We start from the raw sequence: 22,654 nt of genomic DNA, 5'->3' as shown, positions 1-22,654 counted from the left end.
ATAACAATTAATCTTCCTACAGACAATCTATTTAGGAATAGTGTTAATAATGAAATATAAAGTTAGTAAAGATGTGAGAGTAAGAAGTAAACAAACCTGTTCTGTGTAACACAACTTGATGTTTTTCATGTTGTTGCTCCTTCTCCTCTTTTGTTGGATAAAGTTCCTCCTCGTACTCTGCTGTGGTTCTTTGGCACATTTTCACACAATCACAACACTTTACACTCACACTTGATCTTTACTTAGTGATGTGTTTTGATCACTTCCGCCTCTCTTTGTTAGCAGCTAACAAGCTAAGCTAACTAGCAGGCTAAGCTAGCTCGAGAAGCATCAAAGTGCGCTCAGACTAATATAACCGGATGCAAACAGTTATTAACGATGTTTACTCTATTTACTAGAGTCTAATAAAGGACATATATGTGTACATGGAGGCATAGATTAAGAACACTGAACTGTGACGACTGCAATAATGTCTTCACCGTCAGACGCCATCTTGCTTTATCCTCGCCGTGTTTGGTTCGCGCGCAGTGTTGTCAGATCTCGCGAGAGAAATAAGTAAGCAGCTATTTTCCAAATCTCGCGAGAGAAATAAGTAAAACCAGCTTTCCGCCACCGGTAAAAATATTTTATTATATACTATTTACTTATTATGAAAATAAAAGTAAAATTGTCCATTTCAAATTTTCATAGTAAAGACATAAAACTTATTTCCGTAAAAAAATGTCAATATTTAAAAATATATTCAAACAAAAGTAGCATAAGGAATGACAAAAAAGAAACAAAATTAATATTACATTAATGATATTATTTTCGTTTTTGATGTTAATCATTTTTATAATGTAATTTAGAATGTAGTCCTGGGTTCAAATCCAGGCTCGGGATCTTTCTGTGTGGAGTTTGCATGTTCTCCCCGTGAATGCATGGGTTCCCTCCGGGTACTCCGGCTTCCTCCCACTTCCAAAGACATGCACCTGGGGATAGGTTGATTGGCAACACTAAATTGGCCCTAGTGTGTGAATGTGAGTGTGAATGTTGTCTGTCTATCTGTGTTGGCCCTGCGATGAGGTGGCGACTTGTCCAGGGTGTACCCTGCCTTCCGCCCGATTGTAGCTGAGATAGGCGCCAGCGCCCCCCGCGACCCCGAAAGGGAATAAGCGGTAGAAAATGGATGGATGGATTTAGAATGTGGGAGGTTTTCATGTTCTTTTCAAATTTCCTTTGAATAGAATAGAATAGAATAGAGTTTTATTGTCATTATTGCAGTGAACAGGTTCAAAGAACAACGAAATTGGAGCAGATCCCCTAAGGTGCATGTACAATATGGTAATATAAATAGTACAAAAAAAAGGTAGATAGAAATAAGAGATGTATCTATATATGTATATATATCCACACAGATGCATACATGCATGCATATGAATATATATACACACATGCATATAACATTATTGCTTATTACAGTCCGAAAAAATTGAAAGAAATTAAAAACATGACACATGAGGACATGAAGGACATATTGTGCTACTATGGCTCTTGGGTAAAAGCTGATTTTTAGTGAATTTGTACTAGCTTTTAGCACCCTATACCGTCTGCCCGAGGGTGGCATTATATATATTATATCCATCTATCGATCGATCGATAGATAGATAGATAGATCTATCTCTCTTTCCATTTTCTACCGCTTATTCCCTTTTGGGGTTGCGGGGGGTGGGGCTGGGAGGGGGGATGCTGGTGCCTATCTCAGCTACAATTGGGCGGAAGGCGGCGTACACCCTGGACAAGTCCCCACCTTATCGCAGGACCAACACAGATAGACAGACAACATTCACACTCACACTCACACACACACTAGGGCCAATTTAGTGTTGCCAATCAACCTGTCGCCAGGTGCATGTCTTTGGAGGTGGGAGGGGCCTATCCCCAGGTGCATGTCTTCTGAAGTGGGAGGAAGCCGGAGTACCTGGAGGGAACCCACACATTCACGGGGAGGACATGCAAACTCCACACAGAAAAATCCCGAGCCCGGGATTGAACCCTGACTACTCAGGACTTTCGTATTGTGAGGCAGACGCACTAACCCCTCTTCCACCGTGCTTCCAGATATAGATGTATAGATATAATACATGTAATGCCAATTGAAATTTAAAGAGGACATGAAAACCTCCCACATTCTAAAATACATTATGAAAACAAATGATCATCAAAAACAAAAATAATATCATAAGTGTAATATTTATTTTGTTTCTTTTTTTCTTTCCTTATGCTACTGTTGTTTCAATACATTGTTAAATATTTGAATATTTTTACGAAAATAAGTTGTATGTCTTTGTTTTGAAAATTTAAAATGGAAAATGTAGATCATTTGGTGAAATGACTGTTTTGTTGTTGTTTGTGGTTACCCGTTGGAAGAACTGTGCCGAGCTGCATGAATAAGTTGGCTTTAATTAAGACTTCAGCAGGACAGTAATTGTACATACGCACTGCATGAGAGGGTGGTAGTAACTGACTCCTCGATGTGCACACCCTGGTGGTGTGTTCGAGAATTACAACATGAAAACAGCTGCAAGAAACACAATGTCTACAAAAAATGCTGCAAGTCAAAGCCACAGAGTCAGTCCAAGTTTACCACAAACAAGTGCTATGGACAGTCTGTGCATGATGTGACAGTGGATCAACACAGCCAAAGTGAAAATGACACATTCTACGTGGATGGCTTGGAAACAGAAAATTGCATTGACTCTGTAAATCCACAACAAAGAGACCAAGATGAAGGATTTGTCACAGTGTGCATAAACGACATGCCAACCAAAATGAAAGTGGATACAGGTGCTAAATGCAATGTAATGTCACTGAAGACTTTCAATAGAGTAAACAGCGGCGTGAAACTCGCCAAACAACACAGAAGCACAAATTTGGTGGCTTACGAAGGAGCCAAAATGGAAACACAAGGTGAAGCTACGCTGACATGCTTTTTAAAGGGACAGCGCCACTTACTGCCATTTTTCACAGTGGATAGAATGTGACATCACTGTTGGGCTTCCGTGCATGCCTGCGTACGGGGCTAGTCGAGTTGAGTCCCGATGTGCACCATGTCACCACAGAGAACACTGGAGAGTTCAGCGCACGGATCCTCACACAATACCAAGATATTTTCAGTGAAGAGCTCGGAGAACTACCAGTTGTTTACACAATGACAGTGGACCCCAATGTGCCGCCAGTTGTTAGGCCGGCCCACCGCATCCCAGTAGCGATGCAAGACTGTGTGAAAGCTGAACTTAAATCCATGGAAAGCATAGACGTTATTACTTCAGTCACCGAACCAACAGCTTGGGTGTCATCCATGGTCGCTGGGCACACAAAAGTCAAATCAGAAATCAGATTGTGCATCAACCCCAAATATTTAAAGACCTAGTGAAATTAGATTTTCTTATTTAAACGGGGATAGCAGGTCCAATCAATATGTCATACTTGATCATTTCGCGATATTTCCATATTTTTGCTGAAAGGATTTAGTAGAGAACATCCACGATAAATTTCGGAACTTTCGGCGCTAAGAGAAAAGCCAGAAGTCGCAGACGATGACGTCACATGTTTGATGGCTCCTCACATATTCACATTGTTTTTAATGGGAGCCTCCAACAAAAAGTGCTATTCGGACCGAGAAAACGACAATTTCCCCATTAATTTGAGCGAGGATGAAAGATTTGTGTTTGATGATATTGATAGCGACGGACTAGAAAAAAACAAGTAAAAAAAAAAAAAAAACGTGATTGCATTGGGACGGATTCCGATGTTTTTAGACACATTTACTAGGATAATTCTGGGAAATCCCTTATCTTTCTATTGTGTTGCTAGTGTTTTAGTGAGTTAAATAGTACCTGATAGTCGGAAGGGTGTCTCCATGACTGTCTTGATGCGCAGTGTCTCAGGGGAGTCGACGGCAGCTATGGATGGCACAAGCTCAGCTTTTCTCCGGTAAGAACTGACTTTTTAACCACAATTTTCTCACCGAAACCTGCTGGTTGACGTGTGGTCAGGATCCATGTTCTCTTGACCGCACTCTGATCCATAGGAAAGTTTCACCTCCAGGAATTTTAAACAAGGAATTACTGTGTGTTTGTGTGGCCAAAGGCTAAAGCTTCCCAACTCCATCTTTCTACTGTGACTTCTCCAATATTAATTGAACAAATTGCAAAAAATTCAGCAACGCAGATTTTCAAAAAAACTGTATAATTATGCTGTTAAAGCAGACGACTTTTAGCTGTGTGTGTGTGCAGCGCTCATACTTCCTAAAAACCTGTGACGTCTTGCGTACACGTCATCATTACACGTTTCGAAGACGAAACTCCCGGGAAATTTAAAATTGCAATTTATTAAACTAAAAAGGCCATTTTGGCATGTGTTGCAATGTTAATATTTCCTCATTGATATATAAACTATCAGACTGCATGGTGGGTAGTAGTGGCTTTCAGTAGGCCTTTAAATGAAGCACTAAAACGGCCCCACCACCCCATGAGAAGTGTGGAGGAGGTAGCAGCACAAATGTTTTCAGTGCTAGATGCAAAAAATTCATTCTGGCAGATCCGCCTGGACAAGAAGTCCTCAATGAAGACAACATTCAGTACTCCTTTTGGACGTTACAGATTCCTTTGCATTAACTCAGCAAGTATTCCAGCGCACAATGGATCAGCTCTTTGCTGGATATCCATGCTCAGTCATTGTCGATGACATCAAAATCGGAGGCCGTGATGTGGCGGAGCATGACGCCAACCTAAAAAAGGTGCTAGAACGTGTGAAGGAAATAAACCTCAAACTCAACCCGCAGAAATGCAAATTTCGACTTGACCAAGTATGCTACGTTTGTCATATCTTCAAAAGTAAAAGTGTGAACGTTGACCCCTCCAAAACTGCTGCTATCACAGACATGCCATTTCCCACAGATGTCACTTCACTTCACCGTTTCCTGGGAATGGTTAACTATTTTGGCAAGCACATTCCAAACCTCAGTGACATCGCAATGCCACTGAGGAAGCTGACTCACAAAGAGACCGCATGGTGCTGGTTCCAGCAACACCAAGATGCTTTCGACCGCCTGAAAGCATGTCTCTCCTTTCCACCAGTATTGGCCTACTAAGATGTCAAAGAGCCAGTCAGGCTGACCTGTGAGGCGTCATGCTTTGGACTAGGAGCTGCCTCATGCAAAATGGAAGGCCAGTAGCCTTTGCATCCCGCACCCTTACAGAAACAGAAACTCGGTACGCTCAAATTGAGAAGGAGCTTCTAGCTGTTGTGTTTGCATGCACCAAGTTCAGAGACTATGTGTATGGCAAGGCCACCACAGTAGAAACTGACCACCAACCGTTGGGGACTATCTTGAAGAAACCAATTCACAATGCCCCGGCCCGTCTTCAGCGGATGCTGCTACGCTTGCAAAGCTATGACATAAGCCTAATCTACAAAAAAGGAAAGCACATGTACTTGGCTGACACTCTTTCAAGAGCCCCTAATGCAACAGACAGTGAGAGCCCATCTGATAGTAGTTCTTTCGACGTCATGTCTGTGAGCTACATTTCTACAGCCCGCCTGGAAGAGCTCAAGAAGCACATGGAGGAGGTTGAAGTAATGCAGACTCAGTGTAGTTATCCAGCGTGGATGGCTTGCCAGAAAGACTCAGCTGCAGCCTGCCATTGAAGTTTTCTTCCCCTACAGAGACGAACTCACTGTGGAAGATGGAATTGTCATGAAAGGGCAGAAAGCAGTCATTCCAACGTCACTACAAAAGAGTACATTAAGATTGTACACAAAGGTCACCCAGGCATTGAAGCAACCAAACGCAGAGCAAGAGGTATCATCTTTTGGCCATCAATGTCACGAGACATCACTAAAGAACTACTTTTTTGCACAGTGTGCAACAGCACAAAACCACATCAGCAGAAAGAACCACTTCATCTCCATCCAGTTCCAGACCTTCCGTGGTCCACAGTTGCTACAAACATTTTTGAATGGCGTGGACAACACTACCAGGTGATAGTTGATTCCTATTCTGGATGGTTTGAAATTGACCTACAAAACATCACAGCGACAGTTGTAATTTCCAAAATGAAAATAACATTTTTCATTGCACGGTACACCACACACACTGCTATCTGATAATGTAAGACAGTACAAGTGTGAGCAATTCAGGAAATATGCTGAGGAGCGGGACTTCATCCACACCACCAGTAGCCCAGAGTTTCCCAAGTCGAATGGACTTGCGGAAAGAGTTGTCAGGAGTGACAAGCAACTGATGGAGAAATCCCACCGGGACAAACCTTTTTTTTTTCTTTTTTTTTTTTTTCTTCTTTGTCATGAAAAAGGGACGTTTTTGTCATGAAAAAGGGAGTTTTTTGTGGTTGGTGCACTAGTTGTAAGTGTATATTGTGTTTTTATGTTGATTTAAAAAAAAAATACAAAAAAACATTATTATTATTATTTTTTTTTTATAAAAAATTATTCCGCGGCCCGGTGGTTGGGGACCACTGTTCTAATGTACATACTTGTTCTTATGCTATCTGAACTCACTATGTTCTCTGCTGGATGTACATATCCTACTAAATAAGACCTACACTGTTTCAATGTCCACATTTCTCTGTTGATGCAATTGTTGATGACTGAAGTACTGATATCAACCAAAGCTACTCATCCCACCCCCAGATTGTAAATAATGTAAATAATTAATTGTATATACTATGATGATTAACCTGTGTGATGACTGTATTATGCTGATAGTATATATTTGTACCATGAATTGATTAACATGGACCCCGACTTAAACAAGTTGAAAACTTATTGGGGTGTTACCATTTAGTGGTCAATTGTACGGAATATGTACTGTACTGTGCAATCTACTAATACAAGTATCAATCAATCAATCAATCAAAAATGATATTTCAAATATATAAACCGTATTTTACTTTAAATCATGTATGTATGAGAATAATTAACTAGTACTGTTTTTAATGCATTTATTGTATTGTCTGTCTAATTGTAATAAATGCAGACGAGGCGTGTTCAACGTTGACTCACACAGCGTGCTCATAACCACATTCTAGCTGTCCGCATGACGACATACGACACCACTTCACGGGGCTACCGCGCATGCTCGTCACTACTGTTGCATGCTGGGTAGTGTAGTTCTTATACTCCCTAGCCCAAAACATCACAACTATGACTCTTTGGCCCCGCCCCTACGGACGCATGCTTGGAAGACATGCGCTTTGCGGCAAAGTCCTCCTTTTCTCCACACACGCTTCTAAGCCTCGGCACATCTCCTCACATCGCTACTAACTACACTTTATTCATCTTCCGTGTCAGGGTAAACTCCACTCGTCTCAGCCAAATTTGGAGATTATTAGGCCCGCTTAGCTTGATAGTTGTTTGAGTGCGCCAATTAGCTTAGCATGCTAGTTAGCTTAGCTTGTTAGCCGCTAACAAAGAGACGCGGATTTGATCAACACATCGCTTAGTTAAGATCAAGTGTGAGTGTAAAGTGTTGTGATTGTGTGAAAATGTGCGAAAGAACGATAGCAAAGTATGAGGAAGAACTTTGTTGTGTGAAAATGTGTGAAAGAACGATAGCAGAGTACAAAGAGGAACTTTCTCGGACAAAAGAAGAGAACGAGAGACTACGTCAACTATTGGAAGCTGTTTTCAAGAAACCTCAAGTTGTGTTACACAGAACAGGTTTGTTTACTTCTTACTCTCACATTTTTACTAACTTTATATTTCATCATGAACATGACGTGTTTGCAGCAGTCATTTCCATTAGATCAGGGGTGTCCAAACTTTTTCCACAGAGGGCCGAACACGGAAAAATGTAAGCATGTAGGGGCCATTTTGATAATTTTCATTTTCAAACCATAACAAAATATATGGATTTTTTTTTAATACTTTGGGCTCCTGCGGAGCATAGAGGGTCTCAATCACTAAAATGTTAAAAAAAAGGTCAAATTATTATTATTATTTTTTTATTTAATGCTTACAGTAAATCTCTATATCAACTTGAGGTTGATATAAAGTAAAACAAATAAGGTTTTGTGCCTTTTCAGTCAAAGACAACTTGTTTTTTCATCGTAAAACTGAAATATGCAGTATTTAGATAGATAGATAGTACTTTATTGATTCCTTCAGGAGAGTTCCTTTATTTAGCAATTCAAGCCCTCAAAGATCAATAATGCAGGACATCATTGATTTTAATTATTTAATATTTTTGAGTAATCACAGTGAAAAGTTAAATAAAATCCTACTAAATATATTTGAGATCCGAAAGGTTCCCCACTCATAAAGTGATTCATTTTTATTAGATTTTTTTTTTTTACTTTTAACACTTAAATATAAAGATAAACTTCGGATATATCTGTCGATTTTAAGTTTGAACTATTATTTTGTTTATTTTATGTTCTTTTGTCCGAATTTTGATCTTTTTATATGGCAACCACACAACATATGCAATATTTTTCTACATAAAACATGGAAAAAAAAACAAATAAAGACACAAGGAAAAAAAAAACTGCCTGCATGGCAGCTTTGTGTCAACATTGCCACGTTTTCTCATTATATTTCACCTCATTCCACTTTTTTTAAATGTGTTTTTGAATTTTTGCTATACTATCAATTTTGCAATTTTTGCAGAATGTGTGGCGGGTCGGTAAACGATTAGCTGCGGGCCGCAAATGGCCCCCGGGCCGCACTTTGGACACCCCTGCATTAGATAATGTCCAAATAGAGGTGATTTGGCACACTTATAATTAAAAAAACTAAAATAATGTTGTTTTTCATCAGATATGTAGTAGTATTGTATATGTCAGTGGTTCTCAAACTTTTTTTGTCATCCCCCACTTTGGACAAGGGGGAGTTTTCAAGCCCCACCTGCCCCCATCGCCACAACAGAACGCTAATGGGGCGGCATAGCTCGGTTGGTAGAGCAGCCGTGCCAGCAACTTGAGGGTTGCAGGTTCGATTCCCGCTTCCGCCATCCTAGTCACTGCCGTTGTGTCCTTGGGCAAGACACTTTACCCACCTGCTCCCAGTGCCACCCACACTGGTTTAAATGTAACTTAGATATTGGGTTTCACTATGTGTGTCACTAGAGAAAAGCGCTATATAAATATAATTCACTAATGCCAAGCTTAACATTTTCAAATGTATTGAACATCAAGTAACATTCATGTCAGGGTTTCCCACACATTCATTTATTTGTGGCGGCTCGCCACGAAAGAATTACGGCCGCCACAAATAAAAAAAAAACATTTTCGGCTTTTGACTCGCTTAACCGCTCATAAAAGCAGTGGGACTCTGTCTGTGAATGGAGCTTGTAGTTACATATTATGTAAATATGATATAAATATGTACATAAAGTGTTGTAATTATATTCCAACTCCGCGCTCTTCTTGGTCATTGCCGCCGCAAGAATATAATAATGAAAAAATGTTTTTAAGTGAAATTCCCTCCCGTTCCTCGCGCCCCACCTGTCATGTCTCTATTCCCCACAGGTGGGGCCCGCCCCACACTTTGAGAAACGCTGGTATATGTGGACGGGGGCCCTGCTTTGGTAATAATGTGTACCCCTCTCAGAGATCATATTTAGTTCCACTTCCAACATTCACATGATGGAAAATAAGATGAGATGGTAAAACGTGAACAGTTGTGGAACCTTTTTACTCGGGGGGTGACGGGATCTCGTTGGAAGCGCGATGTATGAGCAGACGCCGTTTAGGTAAAACAAAAAGGTGTCTGCCAATTTAGTTTACAATGTCATTACGTCAGTAGTTGTCAAACTTTTTTAACCAAGTACCACCTCAGAAAATACTTGGATTTCCAAGTACCACCATCATGAACAGCATTAAAATACAGTAGCATAGTAGGCCTTAATTATTCATTAAAAACAAGGAGGACACATTATTTAACGAGTATATTTAATAATTTTAAATACTGTTGCATTACACACAGTTTGAACAGTAACACTGTGTTTGCATGTAGGAATTGATTGAATGATTGATTGATACTTTTATTAGTAGATTGCACAGTTCGGTACATATTCCGTACAATTGAACACCCAAATAAGTTTTTCAACTTGTTTAAGTCGGGGTCCACGTTAATCAATTCATGTTACAAAATGAATTGATTGGAAAATAAAAGACTGTACTTAAATATTACATAGTGCACACTAGATAGATTCTGGTGCGCACCAGATAGTTTCTAGGATGCAGCTTCCTCAGTTGACCTCTGACCTGGTCCACAAAGATGACTAATGTCTGGTGGAGGAATAGGGGGTTGCAACCATGGCTGGGGGGGAGAAGACGAGGGGGTGGCTGTGATGAGGAAAGGGCTAAAAAGGCAGTAAAAACTTTTTAAACAAAGTGTTTGCTCGTGACGTTTTCTGAAATTTGTAGGTATATTCTTGCTATCGTTTTCAGAAGGTATAATATTGTGTTTCAGAGATATGCTTTGACATTTTTGCCGATGACATCTATTAAACAAGACAAGGAGCAAAGAAATCAAACACAGACAGGATTCAATTTAGCTCATGAGGAGAAACGTCTTGGCTGCAACTTCGTACAGTTTCCCACCACGCTCTGACGAGGGAGTTCCACGCGTCCTCTTTCCTTTGGGGCTTTTCTGATTACATAGCTTCAGATGTTTCTAAAGGGAGGGGGGTCGTAAATGGCTGTCGCACTCGATCATAAACAGTTAAAAGAAAAGGTGCCTTGTGCTGCGTCAGGTCTGCTCCCTCTCCGCTTTGTAGCTCTCGGGTCAAGAAAAGGTCTCCTGTGGCTGTCAATAGATCAAAGAAACCGACACCTCCATGTTGCATCCCATCGCAGATAGTGGAGTTTTACAAGCCTTTTGTTTGATAAGATGAAAGACAGTTTTGGTCTTCTCGCAGGGGACCTGAATTCAATGGAACACAAAGTTGTTTTATAACTTATATACAATTATTCTGACAATTTTGTTATTATTGTTGATATTATCTGGAATCGATTATTGGTCGCAGTAAAGTAGCAAATTGGGTAGTTTTTAGCTCTAAATGGGGTATTTCAACAAGTAAACAGTACAGTAGGTACTAGGTTTATACATGTGTAATGCCCATAAGGGTATTCCAGTACAATATGCCGAGATGAGATGTGTAAATATCAAAATATTACTTGAAATCAATTTTTGGCAGCAGTAAAGTGGTTGTTTTGGTATATTTTAGCTTTGTAAAGGGTATTTCTACAAGTATACAGTAGGTAATTGATTTATATATATGTCATGCCCATAAGAGTATTTAGTAAAATATGCAGAGATGAGATGTGTCAGTATCAAAATATTACTTAAAATACATTTTTGGCAGCAGTAAAGTGGCCATTTGGGTAGATATTTGCTCTAAAAATGGTATTTCAACAAGTAAACGGTACAGTAGGTACTTGATTTTGATACATGTAATGCTCATAAGGGTATTTTAGTAAACTATGCAGAGATGAGATTTGTCAGTATCAAAATATTACTTGAAATCAAATTTTGGCAGCAGCAGAGTGGTTGTTTTGGTATATTTTAGCTTTGTAAAAGGTATTTCTACAAGTATACAGTACAGTAGGTACTTTATATATATATGTAATGTCCATAAGAGTATTCTAGTAAAATATGCAGAGATGAGATGTGTCAATATCAAAATATTACTTAAAATACATTTTTGGCAGCAACAAAGTGGCCATTTGGGTAGATATTTGCTCTAAAAAGGGTATTTCAACAAGTAAACAGTACAGTAGGTACTTGATATTGATATATGTAATGCTCATAAGGGTATTCTAGTAAAATGCGTGTGTGTAAATATGCGATGTGTAAATATCAAAATATTACATCAAATCACTTTTTTATTCAAGATTGTTTATTGTCATATGCACAGTTAAACACACAGTTTGCCGTACAATGAAAATCTTACTTTGCTAGTCCACCCTTCAACAAGTCACACGGTACTTAGCTAAAAATAAAAAATAAAAATGTATATACAAGGCACAGTAAGTAACATAACATTATTGCACATTCTGATTGACAGTCAACAGTATAAATATGGAGGTGACCTTGGGTCACAGCAGCAGTTAAAGTGTCTTTAGTGATCAACGGTGAAACGTGTCTACAGTGATGGTTCACAGTTAGGGGGTGGTCAAGGTAGCTGTCTTTTGTTCAAAAAGACAAAAGTAAAAACGGGGAGTTGGAGGGAGCTAGCATTCAAAAGTTAGCATTCACAAGCCTGATGGCCTGTGGGAAGAAACTGTTTGTCAGTCTGGTAGTCCTGGATTTCAGGCTCCTATATGGTCTGCCTGATGGTAGGAGGCTTAAGAGACTGTGTACTGTCCTTGATGATGATGTGTGCTCTCCTGGTGGCCCTGGTAGACTACATGTCCTGTAGTGAGGGGAAGGCTGCTCCTGATATGTACTGAGCAGTTTTAATCACTCGCTGGAGTGCCTTCCTGTCTTTAGCAGTGCAGTTTCCATACCAGACCGTGATTGAGCTGGTAAGGACACTCTCAACCGTACTTCTATAGAAGTTGCTGAGAATTTTGGGTGGCATGCCAAATTTTCTCAGCCTTCTTAGGAAGTACAGTCGCTGCTGGGCTTTCTTTATTGTTTGTTGGGTGTTGTGTCCCCAGGTGAGGTCCTCGCTGATGTGGGTCCCGGGGAATTTACAGGTTTTCACCCTGTCCACCTTTGTCCCCCCTATGTACAGAGGTGTGTACTGTGCACTCCTTCTCCATGGGTCAATAATCATCTCCTTGGTCTTGTCTGTGTTCAAGAAGAGATTATTATCCTGACACCAGGCCACCAGTTCCGCTACCTCCCTTCTGTACACTGCCTCAGCTCCCCCGGTGATCAGTCCGACGACCGTAGTATCATCTGCTAACTTGATGATAGTGGTGTTGTTCTGGGAGGCCACACAGTCGTGTGTGAAGAGGGTGTACAATAGGGGGCTCAGCACGCAGCCTTGGGGGGTCCCAATGCTTAGAACCTTTGTGCCTGATGTCTGGTTGCCGATACTGACTGACTGGGGCCGGTTTGTGAGAAAGTTCAGGACCCAGTCACAGAGAGTTGGTGTCAGACCAACAGTGAGGAGTTTAGCAGTGAGTTTTTGTGGGATGACCGTGTTAAAAGCAGAGCTGTAGTCGATGAATAATAGCCTGGCATAGGTGTCCTTGCCCTCTACGTGGGTGAGGGTGGTGTGGATGACGGGGTTGACTGCAACCTCAGTGGACCGGTTCTGCCGGTAGGCAAACTGTAGAGCAGGGGTCACCAACGCGGTGCCCACGGGCACCAGGTCGCCTGTTAGGACCAGATGAATCGCCCGCTGGCCTTTTCGAAAAATAGCTCAAATAGCAGCACTTACCAGTGAGCTGCCTCTATTCTTTAAATTGTATTTATTTACTAGCAAGCTGGTCTCGCTTTGCTTGACCTTTTTAATTCTAAGAGAGACAAAACTCAAACAGAATTTGAAAATCCAAGAAAATATTTTAAAGACTTGGTATTCACTTGTTTAAATACATTCATTTATTTTTTTTACTTTGCTTCTTATAACTCTCAGAAAGACAATTTTTTGAGAAAATATACAACCTTAAAATTGATTTTAGGATTTTTAAACACATTCACCTTTTTACCTTTTCAATACCTTCCTCTTCCATCCATCCATCCATTTTTCTACCGCTTATTCCCTTTCGGGGTCGCGGGGGGCGCTGGCGCCTATCTCAGCTACAATCGGGCGGAAGGCGGTTTCTTTCCTGTAAATTTAAATCAATGTTCAAGTATTTTTTTATTTTTATTGTAAGGAATAATAAATACATTTTAATATAATTCTTCATTTTAGCTTCTGTTTTTTCGACAAAGTATATTAGTGAAATATTTCTTCAAACTTATTATGATTAAAATTCTAAGAAATTATTCTGGCAAATCTACAAAATCTGTAGAATCAAATTTAAATCTTATTTCAAAGTATTTTGAATTACTTTTAAAATTTTTGTTATGGAAGATTTAGAAGAAATAATGATTTGTCTTTGTTAGAAATATCGCTTGGTCCAATTTATTATATATTCTAACAAAGTGCAGATTGGATTTTAACCTATTGAAAACATGTCATCAAAATTCAAAAATTAATATTAATCAGGAAAAATTACTAATGATGTTCCATAAATTATTTTTTTTAATTTTTTCAAAAAGATTCAAATTAGCTAGTTTTTCTCTTCATTTTTTTCGGTTGAATTTTGAATTTTAAAGATAAACTATTTTTAAAAATTTTATTTTAATTTTTTTCGTGTTTTCTCCTCTTTTAAACTGTTCAATTAAGTTTTTTTTTCATCATTTATTCTCTACAAAAAAAAAAATCCGTAAAAAGAAAAAACATTTACGACAAAATGACAGACAGAAATTGTGTTGGCCCTGCGATGAGGTGGCGACTTGTCCAGGGTGCACCCCGCCTTCCGCCCGATTGTAGCTGAGATAAGCGCCAGCGCCCCCCGCAACCCCAAAAGGGAATAAGCGGTAGAAAATGGATGGATGGAAATACCCATTTTTTATATATATAGATTTATTTATTTAAGGTAATTTGAGCAAATTGGCTATTTCTGGCAATTTATTTAAGAATGTATCAAACTGGAAGCCCTTCGCATTGATCAGTACCCAAGAAGTAGCTCTTGGTTTCAAAAAGGTTGGTGACCCCTGCTGTAGAGGGTCCAGTGTGTCTGGGATGGTCTTCTTGATGTGTGACATGACTATCCTCTCGAAGCACTTCATCACTATTGGGGTGAGTTGTCTAGTATGTTTACTATTTTATTTAGGAAAAACTTTGAATAAGAATCATATGTTTAATGTACCCTAAGATTTTTTGTTAAAATAAAGCCAATAATGTACTTTTTTGTGGTCCCATTTATTTAGAGAAGTATTGAAAAGTATCGAAATACATTTTGGTATAGGTCCCGGTACTATAATATTGGTATCGGGACAACACTAGTAAGAACAGAATTAATTGGTTTATTCTTTGACTACCTTAGTAGTCATTTTTTCACTGGAGAGATTAGTCTCTACGATGCAACCAAGATAGGTAATCTCATTTTTGTTTGTTATAATATTGTCACCCACTTTGAGTGTGAAGTTATCTACTTTTCTGAGGTTAGGAATTGACCCAAAGACCTGTGTACTTGCAAGTACCGAGGCAAGTCTTATTTCGGCAGTTTGTCATTGAAAGCCTTGCTAGTCTAGGTCTTGAGGATTCTAGCTTCTCTTGTTTTGTGGCCGTTAGCCTCGGTTCTGTTCTTCATGGGTACAGAAAATGATGGAATGATCACTTAAGCCTAATACAGTAGTTCCACTCGTGGTGATCTGAGACTGGTCAGAAGTAACAAGGAGGTCTATGAAGGTTTAAAAGGACTCACTCACCCTGGTAGTGTGCTTAATGAGCTAAGTGAGACAATGTTGGTGGCACAGCTTAGTGAAGGTTTTAAAAATGGGTGCATCCTTTCAGGACATATCTGTGTTCCAGTCCCCAAGAAGTAAACCTGTATCAACATGTTTACATAAAACTCACACAGTCACTAAATACATTTTATACTGTAAACAAATCTAATTAAAGTTATAATTTCACTTCCTAAATCTGACTTACAAGTATCAATAAGTGAACATAAACAATTATTTTCAATAACTAAAGTAGTCAAAACTTGAATTATTAAGGTGACTGACTTTCCTTCAGCTTGTCGTAGATGGTCTCCAATTCCTAAAGAGGAATTGTTGATGGAGATAGTCCATAAAACAGCACATAGTAAAACATGTTTTTGTGAAAGTTCCTTTTGGCCCAGGCAACAAAATGACCACCAAAAAATATTTTGCATGATCACAAAAACATACCATGAATTTTATTGCAGTGATTTTGGAATTAGATTTTTTGAATTTCCAGGATATTTTAGTTATAGTAATAACTATGGCATTAAAATAATATGGTTAAGTTTACAGATAAAGTTTAGGTGTCATAGACCGTATACACAAAACAATATTTACCCACTTTACATCAGTGAAGTTAAGAGTGCTTCAATCAATGCTGCCTCGTACTTATAAAAACTTTTCAAATTGCCCCTCATTAAATTTCCAAGTCTGTTTTTGTACTCACTGTACCACTTTTGAATTAATTTTAGGAAAAAAGGAGGTATTTCCTGTGTTTTTATTGGTTGTTTTGCTACACACTTTTAACACAACACACAAAAGAACACAAATAATGTCATTGTGTTAACAGTGTCAGTTCAAAACTATTTCTATTCTCTCTTTATCTTATTTACTTATTTACCCAACAGATGTCCAGCAGCCCCCTCACATAAAAAAGGAAGAGGAGGATCCACAGCCCCCCCACATTAAAGAGGAAGAGGAAGAAGTGTGGATGAGTCAGGAGGGAGAGTGTCCTGTAGGGCAGGAGGAGGCTGATGTCAGCAAGTTTCCACTGACTGTTGTCTCTGTGAAGACTGAAGAGCATGAAGACAAACCACCTGAGTCCTCACAGCTTCATCACAGTCCAAGTAAGCACAACATTTTATTCTCAGGGCATTCAATCCATCACAACTGGACTCTTCACTTTGTCTTACAAGACCTTTGTCCTCTCATCCAAGTAGGCTTCATCACTTCATGCTCATACATTTCAAGTCTTGAATATAATCACTGGAATTTAGAGGTGAACTGCACTTTTTGGGGTTTTTTTTCTATTTTTCACAATTATTATGAAAGACACAACGGTTGATATATTCACACAAAAAAAATCACATTCTAACTGGGCTGGGCGATATGGCCTTTTAATAATATCTCAATATTTTTAGTCCACATCACGATACAGCATATATATGTGGATATTTTGCCTTAGCCTTGAATGAACACTTGATGCATATAATCACAGCAGTATGATGATTCTATGTGTCTACATTCAAACATTCTTCTTCATACTGCATTCATATATGCTACTTTTAAACTTTCATGCAGAGAGGGAAACCACAACTAAGTCAAATTAGCAAAAGTGTATTTATTAAACAGTTATTAAACAGTGGCACAAACATTCATGTCATTTCCAAACAGAAAGTGCAAGATTGTCAGAGACATTTCAAAACAAGCTATGAGTGCACTTTTGTGCATGATGTCACTAAGATGACATCAAAACAACACTAAATTACAGTGCTCTTTGTGTACTGAAGGCCACTACAATAGTTTAAAACAAATAAAGTGCACTTTTCTGCATGATGTCACTAATATGACATCAAAACAACACTAAATTACAGTGCACTTTGTGTACAGAAGGCCACTACAATAGTTTAAAACAAATAAAGTGCACTTTTCTGCATGATGTCACACAAGCTATTTCAATAGGTGTCAAATAAAAATGTGCTGCATAATAGGAAATCAAATAGTGTATGTCCTTCGCTATGTGGTAGGTTCCTACGGACGTTATCTCCTTCTGTTGTTGACCAATTTTTTAATATGGGGTTGATGTGGAAATGGTTGCTTGGGCATTTTGTGGGTGTGGCACCAAACTGAGATGTTGACATGCAGAGTTTCAAGGACTCCTCATTCTTTAGCGGGTGACTTTTCAAATGATGCTACACATTAGCGGTGCTGCTACTTTTTGTAGCAACACTTTTGCCACATACTTTGCGGGCTGGGCGATAAAACAATAACAATATATATCGCGATAGACATGTGATCACTATCAATAGAAAATGGGGTCGATAGAACGTTCGATAATTTCATTGAGTTCTGTTAGAAAAAAAATAGGAAGTAAGGCCCAGCTGGAACCGCACGGCACTTTGGGAGGTGTAGGCAGAAGAAAGGCTTTGGCCTCTCGACCTATCACGGCTGAGCCTGAACCGCAAGGCATTCTGGGAAATGCTAACAGGAAATAAAAAAAAGCAACAACGTCTAGCTGACCACGAGGAGTGAAACGAAATGGGAATATGAGTACGGCAGCACAAGAGGAAATTGTAAATACAAAGTGAAGCGATGGTTGAGTAGTTGCTTGAGTTATTTTTTTTATATGCTGAAGTTGGTTTGATTATTCCATAAATGACTGAAGAGGGTAAAAGGTTTGTTTTGTCACAGATGTTCAGACGCAAGTTTATTCCGATGTTTACAATATTCTGTAAGACATGTTTGTTTCTGCTTACTTAATTTGACTGTTATTTATTTGCATATATCGTTACCAATATGGCTTCAAAGCCTGAGTTGTACACTACTAATTTCTTAATTACAATACTTTGCACATTTTGTTAGATTAAGCATTTGTTTAATGTCAATATTTTGCACATCGACCAGTATTTTCATTTATAATGCTGACATCGTTTGAAAGGTTAAAGGTTAAATTTAAAATAAAAGTATTTAATTTCAGCCTTTTTTCTCCTGGTCTTTATTTAAAACAGTTGGGTTTTTTTTATATCAATAATTATCAATATCGACTGGTATGAAACAGTTATATCGTGATACATTTTTTAGTCGTATCGCCCAGCCTTACATACTTGACATATTACGGTTGTCTCGATATATGGAGTATATTCCATATATCGCCCAGCCCTAATTCTTACTCATAAATGTAAATAAAAGTCCACTTGCAATGGAGCCAATGGGAGGTCCTCTCTAAAATGAATGAGCTTTTTTTCAAAATGACACCATTTACACATTTTTCAACCGATTCAAACAATTCAACATATTCCACTAATTCTGGAAATTGAAATTACAACATTTTTCAACCCACCTTAACCGTTCCACCGTCAAATCAATCCTTTTAATCAGGACAGAAAACAAAGCTGTTTTTGAATTGGAAAAATTTCCAGTGTTCCCGAAATTAAAGAAATTCCATAAAACCATTTCTCAATTAAAAATGTTACGACTTCAACATTTCTAAACCGATTTGAAAAATTCCAACACCAACCATTTCAACTCATTCAGAACATTCACATTTTTTAGCATGTCCCAAAAAATTCCTGCTTTCCCCGAAATTCTCCAAAATTTCCATGAAATTCCCATTGAAAGGAATAAAATAAAAGTTCCAGAACTCCCACATTTTTCATCTGATTCAAACCGTTCCAACTTCAAAATATTCAGTGTGTTCAGGAATTGTGTGCTCCCTTTCAACACTTATTAAAAGAAATTCCTGGATTTTCTGGAATTCCCGGTTTTTAGGGACATTTTCCCCATTCAAAACGAATTATCCATGTTTCAAATTTCCACAATTCCCACATGTTTCAAACCATTCTACCTTCAACACATTCAATTCATCCTGGAAATTCAAACAACCAGTTTTCCACATTCAACAAATTTACAGGAATTCCCGTTTTTTTCTAACCTTATTTCCAACCTTCTTTAGTGCGATGACTCCTTTCACATTGTTCAACCCATTTCAACCGTTCCACTGTCAAAACATTCCTCTGAGTCAGGACAAAAAAGCATGTTGGTTTAAGAACTTTAAAAAATCCCGGTTTTCCCGAAGTTCAAAGTCTTCAACATTCAAACTATTCTTACATTCATACTACATTCTGTCAACCTTTCAGTTCAACTTCAGCATTGGAGAATTCACACAGAATTCTTTCAGGAATTGCTTCATCTAGTTAATATTATTATAATAATTAAATGTAGCTTACCACATTGAATGTGTGGACTGCATGAATGATGTCTTCTCAGTTCTCACTCTAACGCAATTTGAGTGTCTAGAAACACTTTAAATTAATTCAATATTACTATTATTAATAAGGTAAACAAGTTATCTTTTGAAGGAGTAGTCAGTAATCTGATTACTTCTTCCCAGTTTAACTGTGGCGACATTATCTAAATGAAAGCAAAACAGATGTCATCTTTTTTGGCCAACATGCTTGACCTCGAACAGTACAGTAGAAAATGGATGGATGGATGTTGACTATGCTCATGCTATTTTTAGAGCAGACGTGTCTCTAAAGATAAATGTGAAAATGGCAGTAATTATTGTCCACCAGCAGGGGGAGCTCTTTACTAGTACTACTGCGTGGAGGCTGGCATGTGGTACATTATTTCCTGTGTGTGTGTATGACTTATTCAGAGGGAGAACAGCACACTTTCATGTATGGCGTCTACCATTAAGGATTGCAGGAAGGACTTTTAGGATGTTTTTATATGAATAAGGTGGATTGGACGTTGGCCTGGGAAGGCATTCCCCTGAAGGTCTTCTTCATGTGTCAGCTGGAAGTACCCTGACTGCTGTGAGGGGAAACTGATGAGATTGTGAGATCATATGTTGGTGCAGGACAATGTCTCATGTGACTGAGCAAAGCTGGACTTTTCTGAAGAATGTTTGTTTTGTCCTGTCCCGCAGACCTCAATGAAGAACATCTACCTCATGAGCAGGAGGTGGAACCACAGTACCCCCACATACACAAGGAAGAAGAGGTACCACATTCCCAACACATCAAAGAGGGAGGAGAGGAGCCACATCCCCCCCACATTAAAGAGGAACATGAGGCGCCACAGACCCATAATGTTAAACTGACCCTTCACATTAAAGGGCAAGCGGAGGACCCACTGATCTTACACATCAAAAAGGAAGAGGATGATCCACTGACCCCTCCCTTTAAGGAGCAAGAGAACCCACTGAACCCTTACTTTAAAGAGGAAGAAGAGGACCAAGAGCCGCCGCACATTAAAGAGGAAGAGGAGGAAGAGGGCATCAGTCAGCCTAAATGGTTGGAGGAGTTCCCAGTGACTGGTGTCCCTGTGAAGAGTGAAGATGATGAGGTGAAAGGTGAAAGTGAGGAGAGGGGAGGGGGGGAGCCTCCAAGCAGCAGCTCAACACAACACATGACAACAGAAGCTGATGGAGACCACTGTGGAGGATCACAAGCAGACAAGCTCTTAGCTCCACTATCAGATAGTGAGGACACAACGTCACACTCTCCTGACACTGATGATGAAGACTCTAAAGATGATAAGACATGTCACACTGACAACACTCACTTCAAATGTTCTCACTGTCACAAAACCTTTCAATACCATTGTCGTCTGAAAAGACACATGAGAGCACACACTGGAGAAAAACCTTTTTCTTGTTCACTCTGTAGTAAAGGTTTTACACAAAGTCACAATTTGAAAGTGCACTTGAGAACACACACTGGAGAAAAAACATTTTCTTGTTCAATCTGTGGTAAAAGTTTTGCACAAAGTCAGGATTTGAAAAAACACTGGAGAACACACACTGGAGAAAAACCTTTTTCCTGTTCAATCTGTGGTAAAGGTTTTGCACAAAGTCAGGATTTGAAAGTACACATGAGAACACACACTGGTGAAAAAGCTTTTTCCTGTTCAACCTGTGGTAAAGGTTTTACACAAAGTCAGAATTTGAAAGCACACAAGAGAACACACACTGGTGAAAAATCACATTCCTGTTCAATCTGCAACAGAAGCTTTGGTGACCAACCAACCCTTGTAGCACACATGAGAACACACAGTGGTAAAAAAACTTTTTCTTGTTCAATATGTGGTAAAGGTTTTGCACAAAGTCAGGATTTGAAAGTACACATGAGAACACACACTGGTGAAAAACCTTTTTCTTGTTCAACCTGTGGTAAAAGTTTTACACAAAGTCAAAGTTTGAAAAGACACATGAGAACACACACTGGTGAAAAAGCTTTTTCCTGTTCAACCTGTGGTAAAGGTTTTACACAAAGTCAAGATGTGAAAGTACACATGAGAACACACACTGGTGAAAAATCACATTCCTGTTCAATCTGCAACAGAAGCTTTGGTGAACGATCAAGCCTTGTAGTACACATGAGAATACACCCGGGAGAGAAAGTGTTGAATTGCAGTGTGTGTGGTGAAAGATTGTCTTCTAAGTACCAGTGTAAGAAACACAAGTGTGCTGGTGAGAACAGCAGCAGCAAATGAAACTGCAGGATTTGAAATAAACTGTCCAGACTTTCATTTTGACTTTCTAACAACATCAGCACATATAACATGTTATTGTTTGTGTAACAATCTTTTTTAATATGCTTCTACATTTATAGATGAGATCGTTTGGAATATGGAAATATTACATATTTGTATTTCTAATGGTAATAATCCCATAGATTAGCCCCTATTTATTATATACATATGTACTGGTTCACATCTGAAACATCTTCTGGACCACTTCAGGAAGCATATTATTATTTACTTTTTACATCATTTGAACAGTTGTCTTTTATACAATTTTGAAATGTTAAGTTTTATTAATCATTTGTTGGGTCTCTATAATCCATTGTATTAATTATCTTTATTACTGTCTTTTGTAATATGATGATTGTGTTGTGATTGTTTTATATGTATGTCCCCAGACCTTTATGCAATATAAAAAAATAGATGAAATGGCTGAATTGTTTGTGGAAGGATGGTTTTGTTTTTACTAACATACACTTGTGGATAAAACACAAATTTCAATTATTGTGTTTTAAAACATTTTAATGTTTTTTTTTGTTGTTATTTTTTTAACATCCTCCAAAACAATATCAATATCATTCAAAGTTTGGAATGTCAGGCAAAAGCCAATTCTGTACATCATCCTACAGAGATTTACTTGGCATAAATTCATAGAGCTTTTCCGTTGGCGAGGGCAGAAATTGGCGTTTTA

At 38.7% G+C, this 22,654-nt stretch overlaps 2 protein-coding genes across 5 annotated transcripts in view; one reads left to right on the top strand and one right to left on the bottom strand.

Annotated features, from left to right (window-relative positions):
- LOC133546870 (oocyte zinc finger protein XlCOF8.4-like) overlaps positions 1-22,654 on the bottom strand; it is an 80,899-nt gene that overhangs the window by 14,396 nt on the left and 43,849 nt on the right. The window contains exon 1 of one of the 2 annotated variants that reach the window (XM_061892718.1): positions 97-509. The exons of the other annotated variant lie outside the window; for it this stretch is intronic. Coding sequence (XP_061748702.1) covers positions 97-199 — 103 coding nt within the window. The 5' untranslated portion in view covers positions 200-509. Of the gene's footprint in view, positions 1-96; positions 510-22,654 lie in introns of those variants that run through there. 2 annotated transcript variants of the gene reach the window in all.
- LOC133546862 (gastrula zinc finger protein XlCGF57.1-like) overlaps positions 7,225-22,654 on the top strand; it is a 67,839-nt gene continuing 52,409 nt past the window's right edge. Inside the window, exons 1-3 of one of the 3 annotated variants that reach the window (XM_061892698.1) lie at positions 7,225-7,722; positions 16,344-16,562; positions 20,366-22,400. In XM_061892698.1, the coding sequence (XP_061748682.1) occupies positions 7,548-7,722; positions 16,344-16,562; positions 20,366-21,933 (1,962 nt within the window). In that variant the 5' untranslated portion in view covers positions 7,225-7,547 and the 3' untranslated portion in view covers positions 21,934-22,400. Of the gene's footprint in view, positions 7,723-16,343; positions 16,563-20,365; positions 22,401-22,654 lie in introns of those variants that run through there. The other 2 variants (XM_061892699.1, XM_061892700.1) reach the window with 2 other exon arrangements.

Source organism: Nerophis ophidion, unplaced genomic scaffold (genome assembly GCF_033978795.1).
Source record: "Nerophis ophidion isolate RoL-2023_Sa unplaced genomic scaffold, RoL_Noph_v1.0 HiC_scaffold_46, whole genome shotgun sequence".
Lineage (NCBI taxonomy): Eukaryota > Metazoa > Chordata > Actinopteri > Syngnathiformes > Syngnathidae > Nerophis > Nerophis ophidion.
The sequence above is the reverse complement of the archived record's forward strand: the minus strand, read 5'-3'. Positions and strand labels throughout refer to the sequence as shown.